The sequence below is a fragment of the Cucumis melo genome, chromosome 12 (genome assembly GCF_025177605.1).
Source record: "Cucumis melo cultivar AY chromosome 12, USDA_Cmelo_AY_1.0, whole genome shotgun sequence".
NCBI lineage: Eukaryota > Viridiplantae > Streptophyta > Magnoliopsida > Cucurbitales > Cucurbitaceae > Cucumis > Cucumis melo.
In genome coordinates this window covers 22,653,806-22,673,088 of record NC_066868.1, presented here as the reverse complement: position 1 = coordinate 22,673,088, position 19,283 = coordinate 22,653,806, and the positions used below count along the sequence as shown (strand labels likewise).

The 19,283-nt window shown below is 31.1% G+C and overlaps 1 protein-coding gene across 4 annotated transcripts; it reads left to right on the top strand.

The window, feature by feature from the left end:
* Positions 1–12,605: 12,605 nt before the first annotated feature.
* On the top strand, positions 12,606–18,036 carry LOC103487491 (phospho-N-acetylmuramoyl-pentapeptide-transferase homolog). Of its 4 annotated transcripts, XM_008445825.3 has the most exons (9): positions 12,606–12,986; positions 13,473–13,547; positions 14,142–14,368; positions 15,015–15,465; positions 15,552–15,616; positions 16,275–16,468; positions 16,919–17,127; positions 17,389–17,429; positions 17,581–17,776. In XM_008445825.3, exons 1-8 carry the CDS (start codon positions 12,825–12,827, stop codon positions 17,416–17,418), a joined length of 1,413 nt encoding a protein of 470 aa, XP_008444047.1. In that variant the 5' UTR covers positions 12,606–12,824; the 3' UTR covers positions 17,419–17,429; positions 17,581–17,776. The 4 variants fall into 4 exon arrangements, with proteins under 4 accessions (XP_008444047.1, XP_008444052.1, XP_008444056.1 ...); XM_008445830.3 differs by lacking the exon at positions 17,389–17,429 and having other exon boundaries at positions 17,567–17,776; XM_008445834.3 differs by lacking the exon at positions 17,389–17,429 and having other exon boundaries at positions 12,609–12,986; positions 14,183–14,368; positions 17,581–18,036.
* The last annotated feature ends 1,247 nt before the right edge of the window (positions 18,037–19,283 follow it).

Below are 19,283 nucleotides of genomic sequence, written 5' to 3'. Positions count from 1 at the left end.
ATTAAAATTATGTTTAATATTTAACCTAGTACGAGTGAAATCGTAAAAAATGACACAATCGACCAACCATTTAAAGGTCGTTTGGAGAAGGATATGATTATAGAAGGTTAATGTTGTAATAAACCTAGTTTTATCATAACATATATTTGAGGGAAAGTTTAAAAAGTAGTTTTATGATAAAATGTTTGGAAAACAAAGTTTAAAAAGGTAGTTTTATAGAAGAGTTGAAAAGATAGAGTTATGGAAAGTTGAAAAATGTTTAAGAAAATGAAAGAGAGGGAAGATGGCTATGGTAACCCAAAACAAGTGTTATGATAACCATTTTTCCAAGGTTAGGTTACCATAACCCAACCCAATAGTGATAATTAATGGGTCAAACTACCTCTTATAATTTATTCTAACGAGTTTTTGTAGTATAAATAATTTGTAACTTTTTATTATTCTTGATAAAATCGTTCCAGAAATTTCTAAAAAACCACAAATACATAAAATTTGTAAAAATAAAACAGTAAATTTGACCTTGAATGTTATTTTATGTTTTTATTCTTTTATATACAGTGGTCTTTTAATTTAAAAAATGTGTATATATTTAGAAAATATTAATAGTAATGTTTTTAAAAATAATAATAATAACTGTCTAAGTATAAAATGTTGATTGCCACCAAAAATTACGATAACTTGATTTTTATTCTAGTTGATCAAATTAGCAACCAAATGACTCAAGTAGGATTTTTAGTACAACTTGATCTGTCACATTATTTATTTATTTTCTTTTATTTTTTTAAATATATTTTTTATTAACTCAAAATACTTCAATTGCCTATGACACATGTTAACAACTAAAATTTCATAAAACTAAAATGTTAAATATCAAAATCCAACATATTTATTACAAACTTCATACAATATTTATAAGTTATAATATATGTTTTAACAATATTAGAAATTCAGATTAGGTTGAGTCAATATAAATTTTAAAAAATGTAACCTAAGCCAAATTCTGATTGTTTGGATTGTCCCATTATTTGAACACCCTAATGAAAAAACCAATAGATCGTCAATGTTGACAAAACTTTATAAAATTTGTTTGATATAAATAAAATAATTAACAAATATTTTATACAAGTTAAAAGGTTTATTGTTTATGTTATATTCATCTTATTGTTGTTTTTATGTTACACATATAAATCTTAGTTTGGTTTATGAACTTTGAATCATGATTCCTAAATTTTAAGAAAATTATTTCTTTAGCTTTGAAAAAAATGTATAATTCTCTCTATTCAGATTTTTGTTAAATTTAGATAACGTTGAGTTTGAATATATGTTTTTAAATCATTAGACTATCGAATATGTTATCACTAAAAAAGAATAAAGGGTTTCAATTCTGTCAACTCATTACAAAAAGAAGGGAGTCTGTTGACGCAGAGATGCGTCGGCAGATGCCAAATCTACGTTAGGAGCAACTACGTTGGCAAGAGCGTCGTGAGAGACGCATCATCAAAGGCACTCCTGATGCGCAAACTAGACGATATCAGCAAAGAGTTACTATGGACACACTGTTCGCCAACATGGTCAACGCATTAGCAGTAAGGAACTACCGACGTTTGTTAACAACGTCGTAAATACCTTACTGTCAATGTCGTCAAGTACGTCGGCGTCATCTAGTACACGACATTGGCAGTGTTATCTGATTTAAATTCATTCTAAAAACACAATTAACGCAAAATTAAAAATAAATTATTAAAGTACCAAATCAAATTTATATTAATATTGATTCAAATATTAAAAAATTAAACGCTTGTAAGTTCATAAATTACATGAATAATAAAAAGTAAAAATGAAAACTTAAAACATAGTTCTAAGCGTCGACGCCAGTTTCTCAACTTCTGCACATTGTCTCGACATAATTGTAGCTATGATCATAAGCAAATGTGATTTATAGTTTTTTAACAATAAATCATATTTACATAATATGCAAGTGAGGAACTTTCTATAGTTTACCTATTCGATTCTCGATCTTGTCATTTTCTGTTCATCTTTTCCAAATCAATTTTCTGAACCACCAAAATAAGGGTTGTTTCTGTTTGAAGCAAGCTTGTATTTTTCTTGACACAACTCGTAATAATGTTCAACTTTCCTCTTTGCACATTCTGCCCATGTTTCTATGATCATACTAGCTACAGTCCATGTTGAACTATATTGACTGCTACTATTTGATTTCATCCAAGCTCCTCCATTGCACATAAGCTCCTCTATAGTCTTCTCATACTATTCCTTTTCTTTCTTCACTGCTTCATTATAGTAGATTGTAATTCTGAAATACACAACAAACTTGATATCAAACATACATACAATATACATTCATCCGTCAGCAAAATTACATCCCACTGCAAATGTAATTTTTTCTTCTTTACAATCAGTAACTTTATCGTAATTCACCTAAGCATGCAATCATCTTAGTATTATGTACGTGGCTATCACTTTTTCACTATTAGATTTAAGACTAAATCAAAATTTAAATACATGACTGACAGTATGCGGTACTGCAAGCAGTTCAGATAGAAATAATCATATAATGTAACCTGTATAGAAAATTAGACTAAAAAGAATATCCAAAACTTGAAGAAAAAATCACTCATCCAATAAGTATAATGCCAACAACCAATAAATACTACATTACTAAAATCTTGAAGGCAAGGACGTAAATTTTGAGTTGTTCCCAAAATCGTTTACCCTCTAGGTCAAAATTGGAACCCTAGAATTTTTAAAGTGACTAAAGTATTTAGCTGCCTATTAATTTGAAATTAATTTTAATCCAACTCACCTCTTTACTAAAAATAACAAACCAAAATATAGGTTTTTTGGAAAGTTCATGACTAAAATAATGTTTTTAAAGTTCATGGATCAAGATAAAATCAATATTCAAATTTTTGGACTAGAATAATATTAAAAATTAAATATTTCATGTAAAATTTTGATAAATCTAAACTCACCCTAAACAACATTATCAATAGAAACTTTTGTTTGTTAACACAAAACAATGCTCAGAGAAAAGTTAATGTACGAGGGTATGTTTGGGGCTAAGAGTAAGTGGAGTGGACTAATAGTCCATTTCTTGTTTGTGGCAATGTTTAGTTTTAGTTGGAGATTAGAATTAGGCTTTAAAATAACTCACATGTTTTTATTATTCATCACTCTTAATAGGTATTTTGTTTAAAGGGTGAGGAAGTACGTCGACTAACTTTTGAATACCATCTTCAATGATCATTACCGATCATCACCTTTGGTGACTCCACCGACCACCTTCCAACAACCAACTTTGGCAACTATCATCGACAACCTCCGGTCATCATCAATCAACCTTGAAAATTTTAATAAAAATATTATTGGTATATATAACAAACAAAAGACACTTATGTTGAAATTTATGTCATAAAACTCGTAGTTTGTAATCATATTCTATTCAATAAAGTCGTTATTAAGAAATTGAATACTATAATCTTAAGTCCAATAAACTAATGACCCGAGGCTATTTTTTAAGTAAACTCGAACTTTATGTTGAGACATAAACTTGAATTAAGTTCGAGTATATAATCTAAATAGTAGGGGTGTAAGAATAACCTGACAACCCAAATAACTCGGACTACCCAACCCAAATTTTTCGGATTGGGTTGGGTCCTAGGTTGGAGGGTTGAAAAATTCGGTTCAAACCAACCCAACCCGAATTAATATAATAATAATAATAATAATATATAATTGTTTTAATAAAATATAAACTTAAAACCCTAAAAACACCCCTATTGAACGGGAATGCTGCTTCTTCACTTTGCCTTCGTTTTCCTTCGTCTTTCGATTTCATCCTCACCGAATCGCCCACATCGATCACATCCTCGACCACACGCCCCTAAAATGTCGTTCCTTCGTCTGATCGTCTCTTCTTTTCAGCCTTCAAGTTCGTCATCTCAGTTCTTTCCAAGTTCGTCTTTAAGGTCGTCTTCTCAATTCTCTTCAAGTTCGCCTCTTCAAAATCTCTTCTCAGTTATCTTCAAGTACTAAAAGGCTAGTACTCGAAATCTTCGAAATAAAGATTGTTACTGAAATTCTTGATTGAAATATAGTTGGATTTTGATTCTTTGAATGGCATATTAGAGGTTGATCGACATTATTCATCAGCATCCTTTTGTGTTTCAATTTGTAATGGTTTTGGCACAATAATTGTAAAAATTAGTTTGAAGCTTTGATTTTTGGGTCTCAATTTCATGCTTTGATATTCCACCAATCAAGATTGGAAAACTATTGTTGATAGTCGATTGCAAGGGAGATTTATGAGTTGTACTTATTGATTCTTTTTAGTTTTTTTATCAAACAGTTCTGTAGCTTGATGGCTTAGAGAGGGTGGACTATAATTTTGTTTATTCCTGGTCATGAAGCCTACTAGGTACAAAAGAAAGTAAAAAAAAAAAAAAAAGACAACCCAACCCGTATTTTACGAGTTGGGTTGGGAACTAAAATCGGGTTATTCGGGTTGCCAACGCAACCAACCCGAAAATATGGGTTGGATTGAGAATGTCTTCCAACCCAATCCAACCCAACCCGATTACACCCCTACTAAATAGTCTATAGTATATGAATAAAGGTTGGGCGCCTTATTCAGAGAAACTATGGATGTGACCCACTTTGTACTTAATACAAATGAGGTGATCCTTAATCGTTCATGTTAAGACATGAAAGTTGGGGCATCCTATGTAAAATGTTTATATAAGACTGAACCAGCAAACAGTCACTTTTACATTATAACGCCGTTTATTGTTTAAAATCGACTATCTCGAATATTGATAACCTAGGTAACTTAATCTTAATCCTGAGATAACTATGAACTTTTGTTCACACGAGATTATCCTTAGATCTGCACAAGTGAGGACAACTCATTAGCGTTGGCCCACTAAGCCTCCCATTTCATAGGGTGTAAGATAGAATTCACTCCTATTCATTTTAGAGTTAGTAGATAGGTTATTCTCTTAAAAGTTGAATCCAAGTCTTGAACAAGGGGCTTCACCCTCTCATTAGCTCAAGAGAGACTCAATTTGTAGGTTGTGAAGGGATGAAAACCCTTTCGCAGCGGAATAATTACAGAGACCCAATTTTAATTGAAACCTTAAAAATACCAATACATTGGCAAAAATTACAAAACTATTTTTATGGTTAAACATGCTTTGAAGAAAAATACAGAGAATAAAACTTCCTATTCTCTGATTGAGATGGTTTGTGGGAACCAAAATTGAAATAAAGGAATTTTTCTTTTTAGAGATAAAATTTTGTTCAGAGAGAACGGGAGAGCAATTCAAAACTTTGCAGAACTCATCCCTTTTATATTCGTTACACAAAAAATTTTCTTTTCTTCAGTCGGAAGAAGAGGGAAGTTAGAGAGAATAAATGAGAATGTGGGAAAACCAACCACGTTCCTTATTAATTTAATAAATAAATATTAAATTAATTAATTAATTAAATCATATTTAATTAATATTTCATTTAAATCATATTTAAATGAATATCTCTCATATAACCTATAGTTCTAATTTAATTAATTTAATTAAATCAAATTTAATTAAACGAAATTAAACTAAACTATTAATTAATTAATTTCTAAGTTAAATATCTTATATTTAATTTAATCCAAAATTTGAATCATATTCAAATATAAATTTCTCTCATAACCTATAGTTTTAATATGTATCACATACACATTAAATTTTAACCTATAGTTTTAATATGAATCTAATTCACATTAAACTAATATTTGAACTCATTCAAATATTTTATTCTCTCGTAATTTAATTTTGAATCATATCCAAAATTAAATTTATATAATAAAGTCTAATTAAAATATAAATTTTATATTATAATGTATCAATATACATTATATTAATTCCTAAAGTAAATTTGAACATTTCAAATTACAACCAATATAAATAAATTTCATTACTCTTTATGAACTAGGAAAGGGACCTAATGGACCTGCAGATCAGAAGCTACAACGATATGAGATTAATTAGTTAAACTCATTAATCACATTAATCAATATTCATTAACTGTGTGTACACTCCACTAAAGACTCACAGCTGAACTCTTCTCACTGTAGATATATTTCTGTGTCCACAGATATAGACAAATACCAGTAAGTTAGTCATTCACAAGTGTTCGTAACACCAGCTGGGTCAAATTACCATTTTACCCCTGGGTTACTTCTAGTCCTTAAATTCCAGTGCTCCTATAATGAACAATTTGTTTATGGTCCAACCACTAAACATAAATCCCTCTCGTGCCATAGAGAGGGTAGGGTCCTTTGTTCAAATCTCGGAGACACCATTTAAGGGAACACTTATCTATTTACCCTAAAGGTAGGAAGGAGTGAATTCCATCTTGTGTGATTATGTTCCCAGCTCCCCACTCGATCTTGTCCCCAAAATGATAAGCATATTGAGTCAGCAATTTGGTCACTCTCACTCGCACAAATCAAAGGACAATCCCTCGCAAACAGGAGTTCATAATACACTCGGGATTAAGACTACGTCATCTAGGTCATCCTAATGAAATAGAAATCCAACTAGTTAACGGAGTTACATCTAGTGATTACTATTTCGTGGTCCAGTCTTATGAAAACTCATTGCATATGATACCCTCACTCGCATGTCGCATACATGGACGCATTGGATCAATGTGTTTGTATCAAATACAAAATGAGTCGTATCCATAGTGTTAAACAGGATAAGGTACCCAACCTTAACCCTATACTATAGACCCTTTAAGCTGATATTGAACATTGATCCCCATATGTCTCTACATATTGTTCAAGACTCATCAAGTATCTTAGGATGTTAGTTTATTGGATTAAGGTTATTAAGACAAAACTAATAATATAATCAATAACACTTATTGAAATTATAATAATAAAACACTTTATTAATAACGGTCAATTGATTATATTTACTATCTACGAGTTTTAGGACATTAAACCCAACAGGTTGGACCTTAAACCAATTGTTCAATAGTGGATCAGTGGGGTTTAAAGAGCAAAATGTAGTCTCAGGGGTAAAACGGTACTTTGACATAGCTAAGCTTACGAACAACCTGTGAAGGATTAACTTACTGATTATGGTTATATCAAATGGACAAAAATATATCTATAATGAGAGAAGTACAACTACGGGACTTTAGTGGAATGACTCGTTAGTTAACGAATATTGATTAGCTCGGTCTAAAATAGTTTAGTCAGTTAATCTCAGATCGTTGGAGCCCATGATCTATAGGTCCATTAGGTTCCCCTGGTAGCTCATATATAATAAACTTAGAACAATATAATGGAATGAGTCGAATTGTTCGAATTTTGCGAGGAGAGAGAAACCGAAAGTATATGTGATATAGTTGTCGGATTTCAGTTTAGAGGTAGAGTTTTATCTTTAAATAGGATTTAAATATTATAAATATGAATGCAGATTCATACTCGAAAAGCTGAAAAATGATGGAAATAGTCAAAGTTGTAAAAAAACTTTGAAAAGTCGACTTTTTGGTTTGAAAAGTCAAAGTTTGACTTTGACCAAATGACAATTTTACCCTTTAACCAAAGTTAGTGGGAAAATCCAACATTTTGTTGGATAAATCCACTAACTATACTGAGCTAGGTGTTAGCACATTAAGAAGACATTAAGTCTACTAATGGTTAGTGGATTATGTGTTGTTGACCCATGTGTTTGCATGCATGTGCAAGGTTGCATGTGAATTCTCTATAAATTGGGCTCTTGGGACCTTAGGGAAAGAACTTGGCAATTCCTCTAAAACAAAATTGGGCTGCTATATTTTATAAAATAATAATAAAAAAAAACCCAACCCTTTTTCATATATTTTCCATCTTCTTTTTCTCTCCTGGTTTTCCTTCATTCAACGGGTCTCACAACCCGGTTATGAGTCCGGAGGATAGTAGGCCAACCCTGGTGGTGATTCAAGCATCAATCGGAGCTTCAAACGTAAGTTTTCTTTTAAAGCCCTATTTTTAATCTTATCTCGGTTTAGAGTTTATTGTTAACTAATTGCAATTAGGGTAGAATTTCAATTTTTCTTCTGACATACTCGTTTAATTTTGTGTTACTTTTTTCTTACTTCTCTTCCATATAATTTTAATGATGTTAACCAGATTGAAAGTGTAAATGAAGTGAAAAGACAAGCTTAAAAAATATAAAATTTTGAAGTAGAGGACAAATTAAATGAAAACAAGAGCAGGTAGAAGTTCAATTTTGTGACCTATAAATATTTTTTTTTAATCTTACATACAGTTGTAACTGATAATTTACTATAATTCACGTACTATACATATCTCATAATATTTTAAGTTGCAAGAGGATATGACAAAATGTGGGTACATTATGAAGATGGGAGAGTGGGAAGGGCGATGCATTCTCGAATCTATCATTGTCATGTTCCTCGTTTAAAAAGTTGATGTTACCATAGAGAAATTCTCGTTTAGAGCCATTGAATTTCTTTTGTTTTTTATTTTTAATTAGTTATATTAGAAATTCGTACATATATTAAAATGGTATAAAATTTTATATTTAAATTTGTGTTTTCATAGTCTAGTATATCCAAACAACTCATTTTTCTAAAAAAAAAATAAAGTAATTCAATTTTTATTATATTTAATGCAAAAAAAATTATATTATTTTTATTTTTAAATATAGCAAAATAAACCTAAATACTTATGACAAAAGAGTTTTTTTTTCATAAATAGAATAAAACGTAAAAATATTTACACCTTATAGAATAATTTTGAAAAAGAAAAAAGCCCACAAGTTCACAACGTGAAATAACGAAAATATCCCGCGATTAATCGATCACACATGGATAAAAAGACGATTTTGTACCTAGTCTAAACAACTTTGTACCATCGTATCCAGTTTAAACAATCTTGTACCATTGTACCTAGTGTAAACGATTTTGTATCAAATCTAAACGATATTGCTACACGAACTTATCCTGTATCTTTGTACTCAATCTAAACGATTTTATATCTAATCTAAACAATCTATAAGTAATAAGAGTCTATTTTTGTCTATGTGAGATAGACAACTAATCATTTAAGATATTGGTTTAGATCTTGTACCAAGAAGAAAAAAGAAGATGATAGATAAAGAAGAAATAAAAAAATTATGGAAGAGGAAATAAAGTAATCGCAAACAAGAAGTAGGAATATGAAAAAAAAATGTAAAGTCATAATATTAAGAAATTAATATTATAAAGAGAAGATGAATAAATTGCAAAGAATAAGAAAGGGAGTTAATTGAAAAATTGTCTAGCAATATTCAAAACGAACAAAAGGAAAATATGGAATTTATGAAAAGACTATGATAACTTCATGAGTTTTATTTTTTTGTTACAGGGGCCGTAAATATTTTTTTGGTTTTGTTACATTTATGTAAAATATCCTAAATAAAACAAAGGGATGACTCGAATAATAGCAAAAAATAATGTTTACTTTGGATAAATAACACAATTTTATTTTATAAATACGACAAAAAAAAAGGAACAAAATTGAATAAAAATTTGTTACAAAAAGAACTTAAATACCCATATTCTAGTAAAAACCACGCATTCTAAAATACAATCATTGTGAAAACAAAAATACACCATAATTAAATCGTGCATCCCAAAACAAACATCAAATCAAAACCAGTGGCTGGAATCCTTCCATATTCTTCATATCCACCGAGGATCAACGCCGGTCTTCCATCAACCAAAAAACATACATCCACAGAGCTGAAATTGTTGAGAGACCAATCGCTGATGACGTCAACTACAAACATCGAAAAACACAGCAATACCCCAATACCCCATCTCTCTGTCATTTGTCGTTTTCTACAAAATCACGGTTTGAAATTCCGTATTTTACTCGTATGTCTACGATGTAATGGAAACCACTTTTTGCCAATTCCTACAAAATAATACAAACAATGCTTTGATCCTTACTGATTGGGACATGCACAAGTGACACACATGACCCGGTGATTTTGTCCATCTTCACACCTTACTCGCAGGTAAGAAAAAATAATACTTTTACAGATCTATTTTTCATGATGCATTGAAGATTTAAAATTAAATAGTTGTTTTTTGAATTTTTGAATTATATATTATTGTTGAAAATGAAAGATATTACAATATTATACATAGATAATACAATTTATAAATAAATATTCATTTAAAATAGGTTAAGGGATGTTTACATATTTTCCCTTACTTTATAGGAAGAATAGTTTGTAACCAAATTAATTGATATTTATAAAGAATTATCTATCTAATAAATCTAAATAAATATTAAGGAGACAAAAAAAGAGAAGAGTGGATGAAGAACAAGGGTGAGTGAAAGGTTAAGAGGGGAGGGAAGGACTTCAAGTGCATAAATGGTGGACTTCACAAAGTCAACAACACAATAAATCATTTTGAGGGAATTTTGATAAAACCAACTTAATCACGAGGCATTCTTATCTTCAACAATTTGAATAAGATTATAACTACAAGTCATTTTTATCTTCAACAATTTGAATAAGATTATAACTAATGCACCAATTCAGTAAATCATCAAACGAGACACGACAAGATTGGAAGAGGGAAAAAACTCACCTTGAATACAATCAACAAATGGTTGGAATGAAGAATCATACGAGATGTAAATCTCAACAAAATGACGTGATATTGTGAACTTCCATTCCATTTACCATAAAAAAAAAACCTTATTTTAAAAATGTTTAAATGAATGGATTTTTTTTTTGTTGATATTTTAGATAAATGAAACTCAATCTAATAAAAAAGGTTTAAAACGGTAAAATAACAACCAAATATTTACTACTTTATAAGGTTGATTAATGAAATATTTTAATATTTTTGAAAAATAATTAAATCAAAATTTATTAAATATAAGTATAATTAGTTTAATACAAGTTTAAAATAATAATAAGAAGAAATAAGATATTTTGGAAATTTTACTAAATCTACGTATTTTCAAAATCTCAATAAAAATAGATAATATATATTAGTTAAATATATATTTTCACAAGTTGAGAAAATAAATATATAAACATTTATTAGAGATAAATTAGGAAATAATTTTAGGAAATAAATATATAAATATTTATTATATATAAAAGATTCAATTGATATACTAATAGGAGATATTATAGGATAGAGATTCCATTCATATGAAAAAAACCCAAAATTTGCTAAATTTGCAACCGAAGACCCAAAATTTGTCATTCAATCCAATTCCCCCAAGCAAAGGGGAATGCTAGTTTTCATTATTCTTTGAAAAACGTACTCATTTTTCATTTGAGTCTTTACCCTATTTTAGGAAAATTTGCATAGAAGACCTAAAATAAATGGTTCGAATGAAAAATAGATCTTTTTTTTTTTTTAAACTAATGAACTGGTCTCTTGCTTATGTAAAACCATCATTTTAACCTTAAATGCTATCTTCTTCTCTTTTCTTGGTTTTGCAATTTGTTTCGATTTTTTTTCTCTATCCCAAAGCAGAGGACCTTCTATCTTCGAGCATCTTCTATTTTTCATTTTATGTACAACTTCATTTTAAATATAATTGAATAAATAAATTAACTAGTTGTGAGAAATTATAAAAAAGTTTTCAATTAAACCAAAAACCTTTGCTATTTTAGTATATTTGTAAACTTTAAATCACATGTGTTCCATATGAGGCAAATAATACATGTCAGACAGTAATACTTTATAGATACTTTTAAGATGCATATTTGATACTTCATTTGACATACTTGTTTTTAAGCTGATGTATATAACACAAGATTCAACAAAGTTAAATAATTCATCTAATATTTTCCAACTCATAGTCGAACAATCTATTTAAAATGTTTATTCGTTCGTCTAAAACTAAAAAACACAAAAATAAATAAATAAAATATATCTCATAATCATCTACTAATCATCATTATTACATTTAAGTATTCACAACGTCTTATAAAATGTAACCATTTTAAATATCTTCAACAATTCATTTATTGTCATACCCTTTATCTAATCTTCCACTTCTTCCCTAATCAATTTGTCTCTATTTTTCTATTGCATTATGTACCCTTTAGATATACTTTTAAAAGAAAATAATTTATATTTGAATGTATTAAAATCTTAAATTTTTAGAAACTGATATATCATTGTATCATATTATATAATATGTATTTCGTATTGTATTCATGTGAATGATTCATAATTTGTAAGTAAAGTAAATGGATGATTTTAGTGATGAGATTAAAATTCATGAATATAAAACGGTAACAAACCCATAATTCAAGTGTAGTTTGCGTGTGGCCATTTTGTTGTTAAATAAAGTGTAGTTCCACAATTTTCGATTTTCCCTTGAAACAAATGCTCGATAGCTTTTGGGGGATTTTAAGCTAAACGTAAACATTAACTTAAAATTAAAATAAAACGATAAAAATACAAAAATCGTTGGACACGTGGGCAGGTATGGGTGACGTCGGATGGAACGCAAGAATCGAAAAAAATAAGCACACATTTGCACGTTCACTTTCTTTCATTTTCGCGGCATCTCAAACTCACTCCTCCAGGTTGCTTTCCCCATAATTTTTCTCAACGCGTCTCATTGCGCGTGGGAACCTAATTGCTGCGAGCGAGCCAGCGACCAACCATGGCTTGCATAGGAACCTCCAAAATGCTTTGAATTCAAAACCCACCACCATGCTTTTTCAATTTACCAGATCTGATGCTGCGTCTCATTTCATTTCTTGTTTCTAACGATGCTTTCTTTTTCTCAGACTTTGAAGCCCCGTCTTCACCATCACCACCGTCGTTCAAAGCTCTTCCGATGGCCTCCGCGGGTCGCCAAACCCGTACATACGACGACTTTCATCAATTCTTCGATGATGTGTTTTTATGCAGATTCGTATTACGATGTCAAGGTTAGTTTTGCACTTCTGATCGTTTTCTGCGAGTTGTTTTCTGTTTGCTATTTTGTTCGATTTGTGTTTGCTTTATGGAGAATTTGTTTTCATTCGAATCGGACGGCGCTACTTAGATATTAAACGTTGAAATGGGAGGGGGATGAGAGGAAATGATTTATGTTAAATTAGCAATCAACCAAAAGCTTAGGAACTGAGGAGTGCCAGTTACGTATATTAGGAACAATCGACCAAGAAGCTTAAGGTGATACAGATAGATTATCGTAGATTTAATGATATCCGTATTTTGACGATAGATAATAATAAAGTCAAGCAAAACAGAAAGGCTTCTGGAAATCCAAGTGCGAATATAAAAAAACTCTTATTTCTTATTATTTTGTTGTTTCTAAATGCAAATTTAATTTCTTATTGAAGAATGTTGTTCTCAGCATCAGTTTGTTTGAGTTTAGTCGGATACTTAAATTCTTAATTTTGCTTCTTGTGCAGCTTAGAGTGCCGAAGGTTCATAAAACCCGCCGCCATCGAACGTGTAGTGTTACTGAAGTTAGAGCCTTCGATCAGGTATGTTCATCTGTCATTGTGTTTGATCAAATTCTATTAGGATGATTAAGCGTTGCGCATGTTGATATGAGGTTTTAGGGTCAACATTCTAGCGATAGCTTGTAACTTATTGGACATCATTTGTGAAAGCCATGCTGGTTATTTTTGTTATTTCTTTTGTTGTTTGTTTTGGAAAAAAGGAATGAATATGAAACCCTTCCTCCTTGAAACTGCAAATTGTTGCGTGAATAATTTAACTCTTGGATCGAAAATGAGATGAAGGAATCGGTTGACGGATTGTTCTAAGCCTGCAACAAAACAACATGCATTTTATCTTTAGAACAATTTCAATTAATCTTTAGCAGACTTTACGTTCTCTCGGAGGAACTAGATACCTGCTGTTTTACTAAAGCTCCAAGTGCAGTTCTTTGGAAATAAATATTTTGAAAATGTTGTCCGAACAATGCCATACTAGATCCTTGTATAGATGGCTAGGGTTCTTAGCTTTGGACTGATGGCACTGAAAATTTGAGAAGGAAAGTAGGTTCTTTCTGTAAATGGAAAAGATTTAACTTCACTATACTAATATTGTAATATGCATGTAACTTTCTTTAGGATTCATTTGATTTTGACATACCCTCACTCGACCACTTCAGCGACAATGAGGGGACTGGTGCTGGATTTGGGCTTCCATCCAGTGATGGCGAAGACAGCGATCCAGAGATCATACTAAATCCAGTTTCAGATGTTGATTTGCCTGCTGTATCAGTGCAACATAATGATGCTTTGACGGTGACTGCTCACCGTATGGCAATGCTTAGTAGAGGACGTCATAAATATAGGTGATGAATTATTAGTTGTTTGCTTTGATGGAAATGGTTTGAGAGGTTTTCTCTTCTTATGTATCTGTTTCTACTTTTATTAGTTTATAATTAATGGAAAAACATCGAAACATGCTCCTTTGTGAAATCCTCCTTTTCTAGCACACTCCATTTCATCTACACATTTTGTTTCCTACTCGAGCAATGAATTAGTTTGCTATTCACTTATCTTTATTTATAGGTGCCCGGCAGAGTAGTTGAGAGTATTTCATTTGAGGCTCATAATTTTGTTTTTAATCTTAGGTGCTTTGTTTATCTTTTCTTATCCATCCAATGTCATGATGTTTCTTTGGTTTCATAATCGCAATCTACATTTAACTGCTAGTTAAAATTAATTGTTGTAGGACGATATGATCTCTTTGTGCTTTTTCCGCGGGCTTTGGTTGCTCTTTTTTGTATTGGTTGGTAGTTATCAGTATAAGACATTGATAAATAACTGTTTTCTTCTTTGTTCATATTTTCTATTGTTCTTTAAAGTTTTGTTCTTTAAAGTTATAAGCATAACAATTAGTTAACTTTTGACGACTTAACATTGCATTGTTTAAATTTGATTATCTTTCTTGGGTCTAAATCATAATGGCCATCTATTGCCACTGGTTGTGTTCAGGATCAGGCACGGACTTTTTACAAATACAGGGCTGATAGCTTTCTTGATGATCCTTCTTCTCTATGTGGATTGGTGTGCATGGCGAACTGTTCGACTTCCTTTAGGACCATTTCACATGACTGGCCCCTTTTTGACATCGGCCTGCTTAGCCTCGTGTGCAGGCTATATTTGTGTTCCACTACTCTATCAGCTTAAGGCTTACCAAATTACGAGGCAAGAAAGACCTGTTAGACATGCATTAAAGAGAAAGACGCCTACTATGGGTGGATTGTTTTTTGTGCCAATTGGTATAGCTGTTGCTAAACACTTTGCTGGTTTTTCTTCCACTGAAGTTTCTGGAGCATCAGTGGCAACGTTAGCATTTTTTGCCATTGGACTGGTAGATGATATCTTAAGCCTGATCAAGAGTCAAAAGTATGGTTTGTCTGCTTGGATCAAAATTTTGTTGCAGGTGAGACTTGTAACACCCTTACCCCTCCTCTCAAACTAGGTCTTTATAGCCTGATCAATAACTTCTCTTTTGTCCTTATTTTACAGGTAGCTGTTGGAATCTGGTTTTCTTTTTGGCTTCGAGATGCAAGTATATCATCTCCTTACAGCATGTATACTTTCTTGTACTAATCTGACCACCATTTTCTGATGGTAACTCACATATCTATACTTGAAGTAATAAACCTTCTAAAATTACTAATGTACCCACCGGTGGATTTAGTATAGGTCCAGGGGGTTCGAGTCCCCTCTCAACTTTATCGTCTTTATATAATATATATATAAAGAAAACTTTTTAATTTTTAATACTTGTAGGTAGCTTAGTGATTATTCTGTTTGTTAGGAATCCAGATTCGAATCTTACCTATTTAAATTATTTTCTTAAGTTTTCTTTTTCCCTCAAATTACAACCCTTCGATTTCCACCCAAGAAATAAAGCCCACCTTGGAAAATGACAAAAAAAATTTGCACTTTTTGAGGAACCAATCCCGGGTAGAGACACATACACATACTGATGTAGCCCTTGGATTACCAAATAATACATATGCTATGTGGATATAGCATATGTAATATCCAAAAACGGAAGCCTTTCAACTTGAAGAGTATTCTGCCACTATTGAGTACCTAATAAATGGTCATGGGAACAATATATCAGAAAAGAAATGTAATTATTTAGTTTTGGAATTAACTTTGTTTATTTTCGCATTCTCCATTCTACCAAAAGCAAAGTGCTCCACATTTAGTGAACAAAACCTTTGATTTCAAATGCAGGAAAATGTTGATTCCTATGCCTGCACCTCTTGGCCTTGTATTCCTTGGAAAATGCTATATGTGGTTGACATCATTTTGTTTTGTCTCCATGGGAAATGGAATAAATCAGACGGATGGTCTTGATGGACTAGCTGGCGGGACTGCGGCCTTGGCTTTTATTGGGATGGCTATTGCGGTGCTTCCAATATCTTCTGGTTAGTACTACAGCCTTGGCCTCTTTTTCGTTTTTACATGATGAGATGCTTTCAACATTCTTTGTTTATTTGGGACATTCAATGCTGTCATAAAATTATGAAAATTGAAAATTAATTGAACCTCCCTTGCATCTTATTTGACCATAATATTATGCTAGGAGTTTATTAGGGTGCATTTGTCAGCTAGAGAGATTAGCTATGACTGCAAAAATCTGCAACTGAAAAATGGATATTCTTCGACTTTTTTTCTCTCTCTTTCTAAAGTGAGAGAGAGACTAGCTATAGGCGAAGATTCTGTTGTGCTATAAAATCATGCAGTTTGGCAATATTTTCCAACATTGTCTTTAAGCGAGGAACTGAATTTAAGCTTCCAAGTCGGTCCTTGCTAGACCTAGACACCCATCATTTTGCAATATGACTGATTACTGATGTATGTGAATTTCAAACCAGACCTTTCCATATTTGGAGCATCAATGTCTGGAGCTTGTGTTGGTTTTCTTTTGCACAACCGATTCAAGGCCTCGGTATTTATGGGTGATACTGGATCCTTTGCACTCGGTGGAGCATTAGCCGCAATGGCTGCCTGCAGTGGAATGTTTCTCCCACTATTCATTTCTTCTCTAGTTTTTGTATTAGAAACATCATCCGTTATCTTGCAGGTATGGTTCCACTATTCATTTCAAGACTCCCATTTTTTACGCTATTTACTATTTGTTACAGTTTTTACTATTTTACCTTCATAATTTTTTTATTCCTTGCTACTTCTTTACTACGGTGTTTACTATTTCATTCTCAAACTAATATAATTTACACCAAACACATAGTACTATAGCTCAAACTAAAATAATCTACCCTCCAAACACAAACTATTACAACCCAAGATTATAGTAACCAATTTCTTATCCCAAACGCCCTCTTAGGAATTAAATGCACTTCTTGCTGAAAACTGAAGGACCAGAAGGTAATTTTCCCGTATTACTTGTATGAGCTATCAAGTCTCTTTTTATGACATTTCTATATAAATAGATTTGTGCCAAGAGCCGTATTGGCCATAACATAGCCTAATGTTCCCGGAAACTTCCATTTGACATCGAACAGTACTTGAATTTTAGGTAGTATACTTCAAGATGACAACAAAGTTGGAGGGAGCTGGGCGTCGCATTTTTCAAATGGTGCCATTTCATCATCACCTGGAGTTATGTGGGATCAAAGAACCATTCATTGTTGCTGGGGCCTATACTATATCCTCCATATTGGCACTGCTTGCAGGTTATGTTGGCCTTATTTCAGCATAGTTGTCTCTCACTCTCTCAACAACATGTGGAGTGGAAAAATCGAGTCTCTGTTGTATGTCTTAACCAATTGGTCACTGTTAACACCCAATTTTGTAGTTAGGCTACAAGTTTCCTTTGTTTATTTGTTTTTCGTTTGCTTTTTCTTTGGTGGGTGTTGCATGGCCTGTGTTTCTAGATATTTGGATAGTTTTATTTCATATATTGCTGAAATTGGTTAGAGTGTTCAAATTATATCCACATTTATTTTTAAATAAATGAAATTGTTGCTTAACAGGAGTTGGGTTGTATACGTGTACATCTGCAGTATTTGTTTAATAAGTCGATCTTTTTTCTAAAAAAGATGAATCGGTCTTTTTATTTAATTTTTCTGCTATTTAAATTAAAAGATAGGAGAAACAAATAGTTTTTTTTTTTAAAAAAATCTAGATTATAATAATATGTTTTTTATGTGTAAACTATTTTAATTGGTAGAATAAATAGTAAATGCCGTAGCAAAGAATAAAAAAATGGTGAAAGTAAAATAGTAATAATTGGGTTTACATTTTATTTTGATCTCTAATTTTTGTAAATTTATTTTCGAAATAGGACAAAGAACTGTAGCAAACGAGAGTTTTGAAATAATATTAATTATAGACTTTTAAATATTATTTACTCAATGTTGTACCTTTTATTTTTTAATGTATACAATGGTTTGTGTTTTGCTCAAAGGTAACCGTGAGGTTTGTTCTTCGCACAACGAAAGAAGCAAGAAAGAATTGTATGATTTATGATTTACATTCAAACCAAAAAAGCAAGAGGGCATTGTATGATTTATGATTTATAACCAGTGGTAAAAAAAGTGTACAAAAATAGTCAAATATATTTACAAAAACATAGTCAAATCTAAACATATATTATATACATATAATATGTTTTTTTAATAATATTTGATACACAATCATTTATATTTGACTTTGTTTTTTTTTATATGATCGATTATATTCGACTATTTTTGTACACAATTTGGGTAAATGATTTTTTTTTTTGTAAGAATTTGATCTTTTTGTAGTGGGTAGTCAAATGATTTTTTTTAAGATTATTTTCTACCATCGTTTAGATTTCATTTTTTGGACCTGTATGGCTAAATAGATCGTGTACCATGATAACAACAAAAAAATGATAGTTTGAAGAAAAAAAAATAAATCTTTTATTTTTTGTTCAAAGATCGTGAATCAAAATAACAATAAAAGAAAAAATAGTTTGAAAAAAATAAAAGAAAAACAAATCTTTTATTTTTGATAAAGGGGATCTTGTGAACCTTTGAAAAAACAATAAAAGAAAAATTGTTGAAGAAGAGAAAAAGTTTTGCGTAACAATTGCAATAATTTCCCAAAACTTTACTAAAAAAATCCGATTTACTTTTTTTTTTTTTAATGCCAAGTAATGACTATTTTTAAGAAAAATAACTTTATTAAAAAATCGGAGATTTTAACTTTTTTATATTGGTTATTACTTGAGGTTAGATAAACGTCAAGTACACG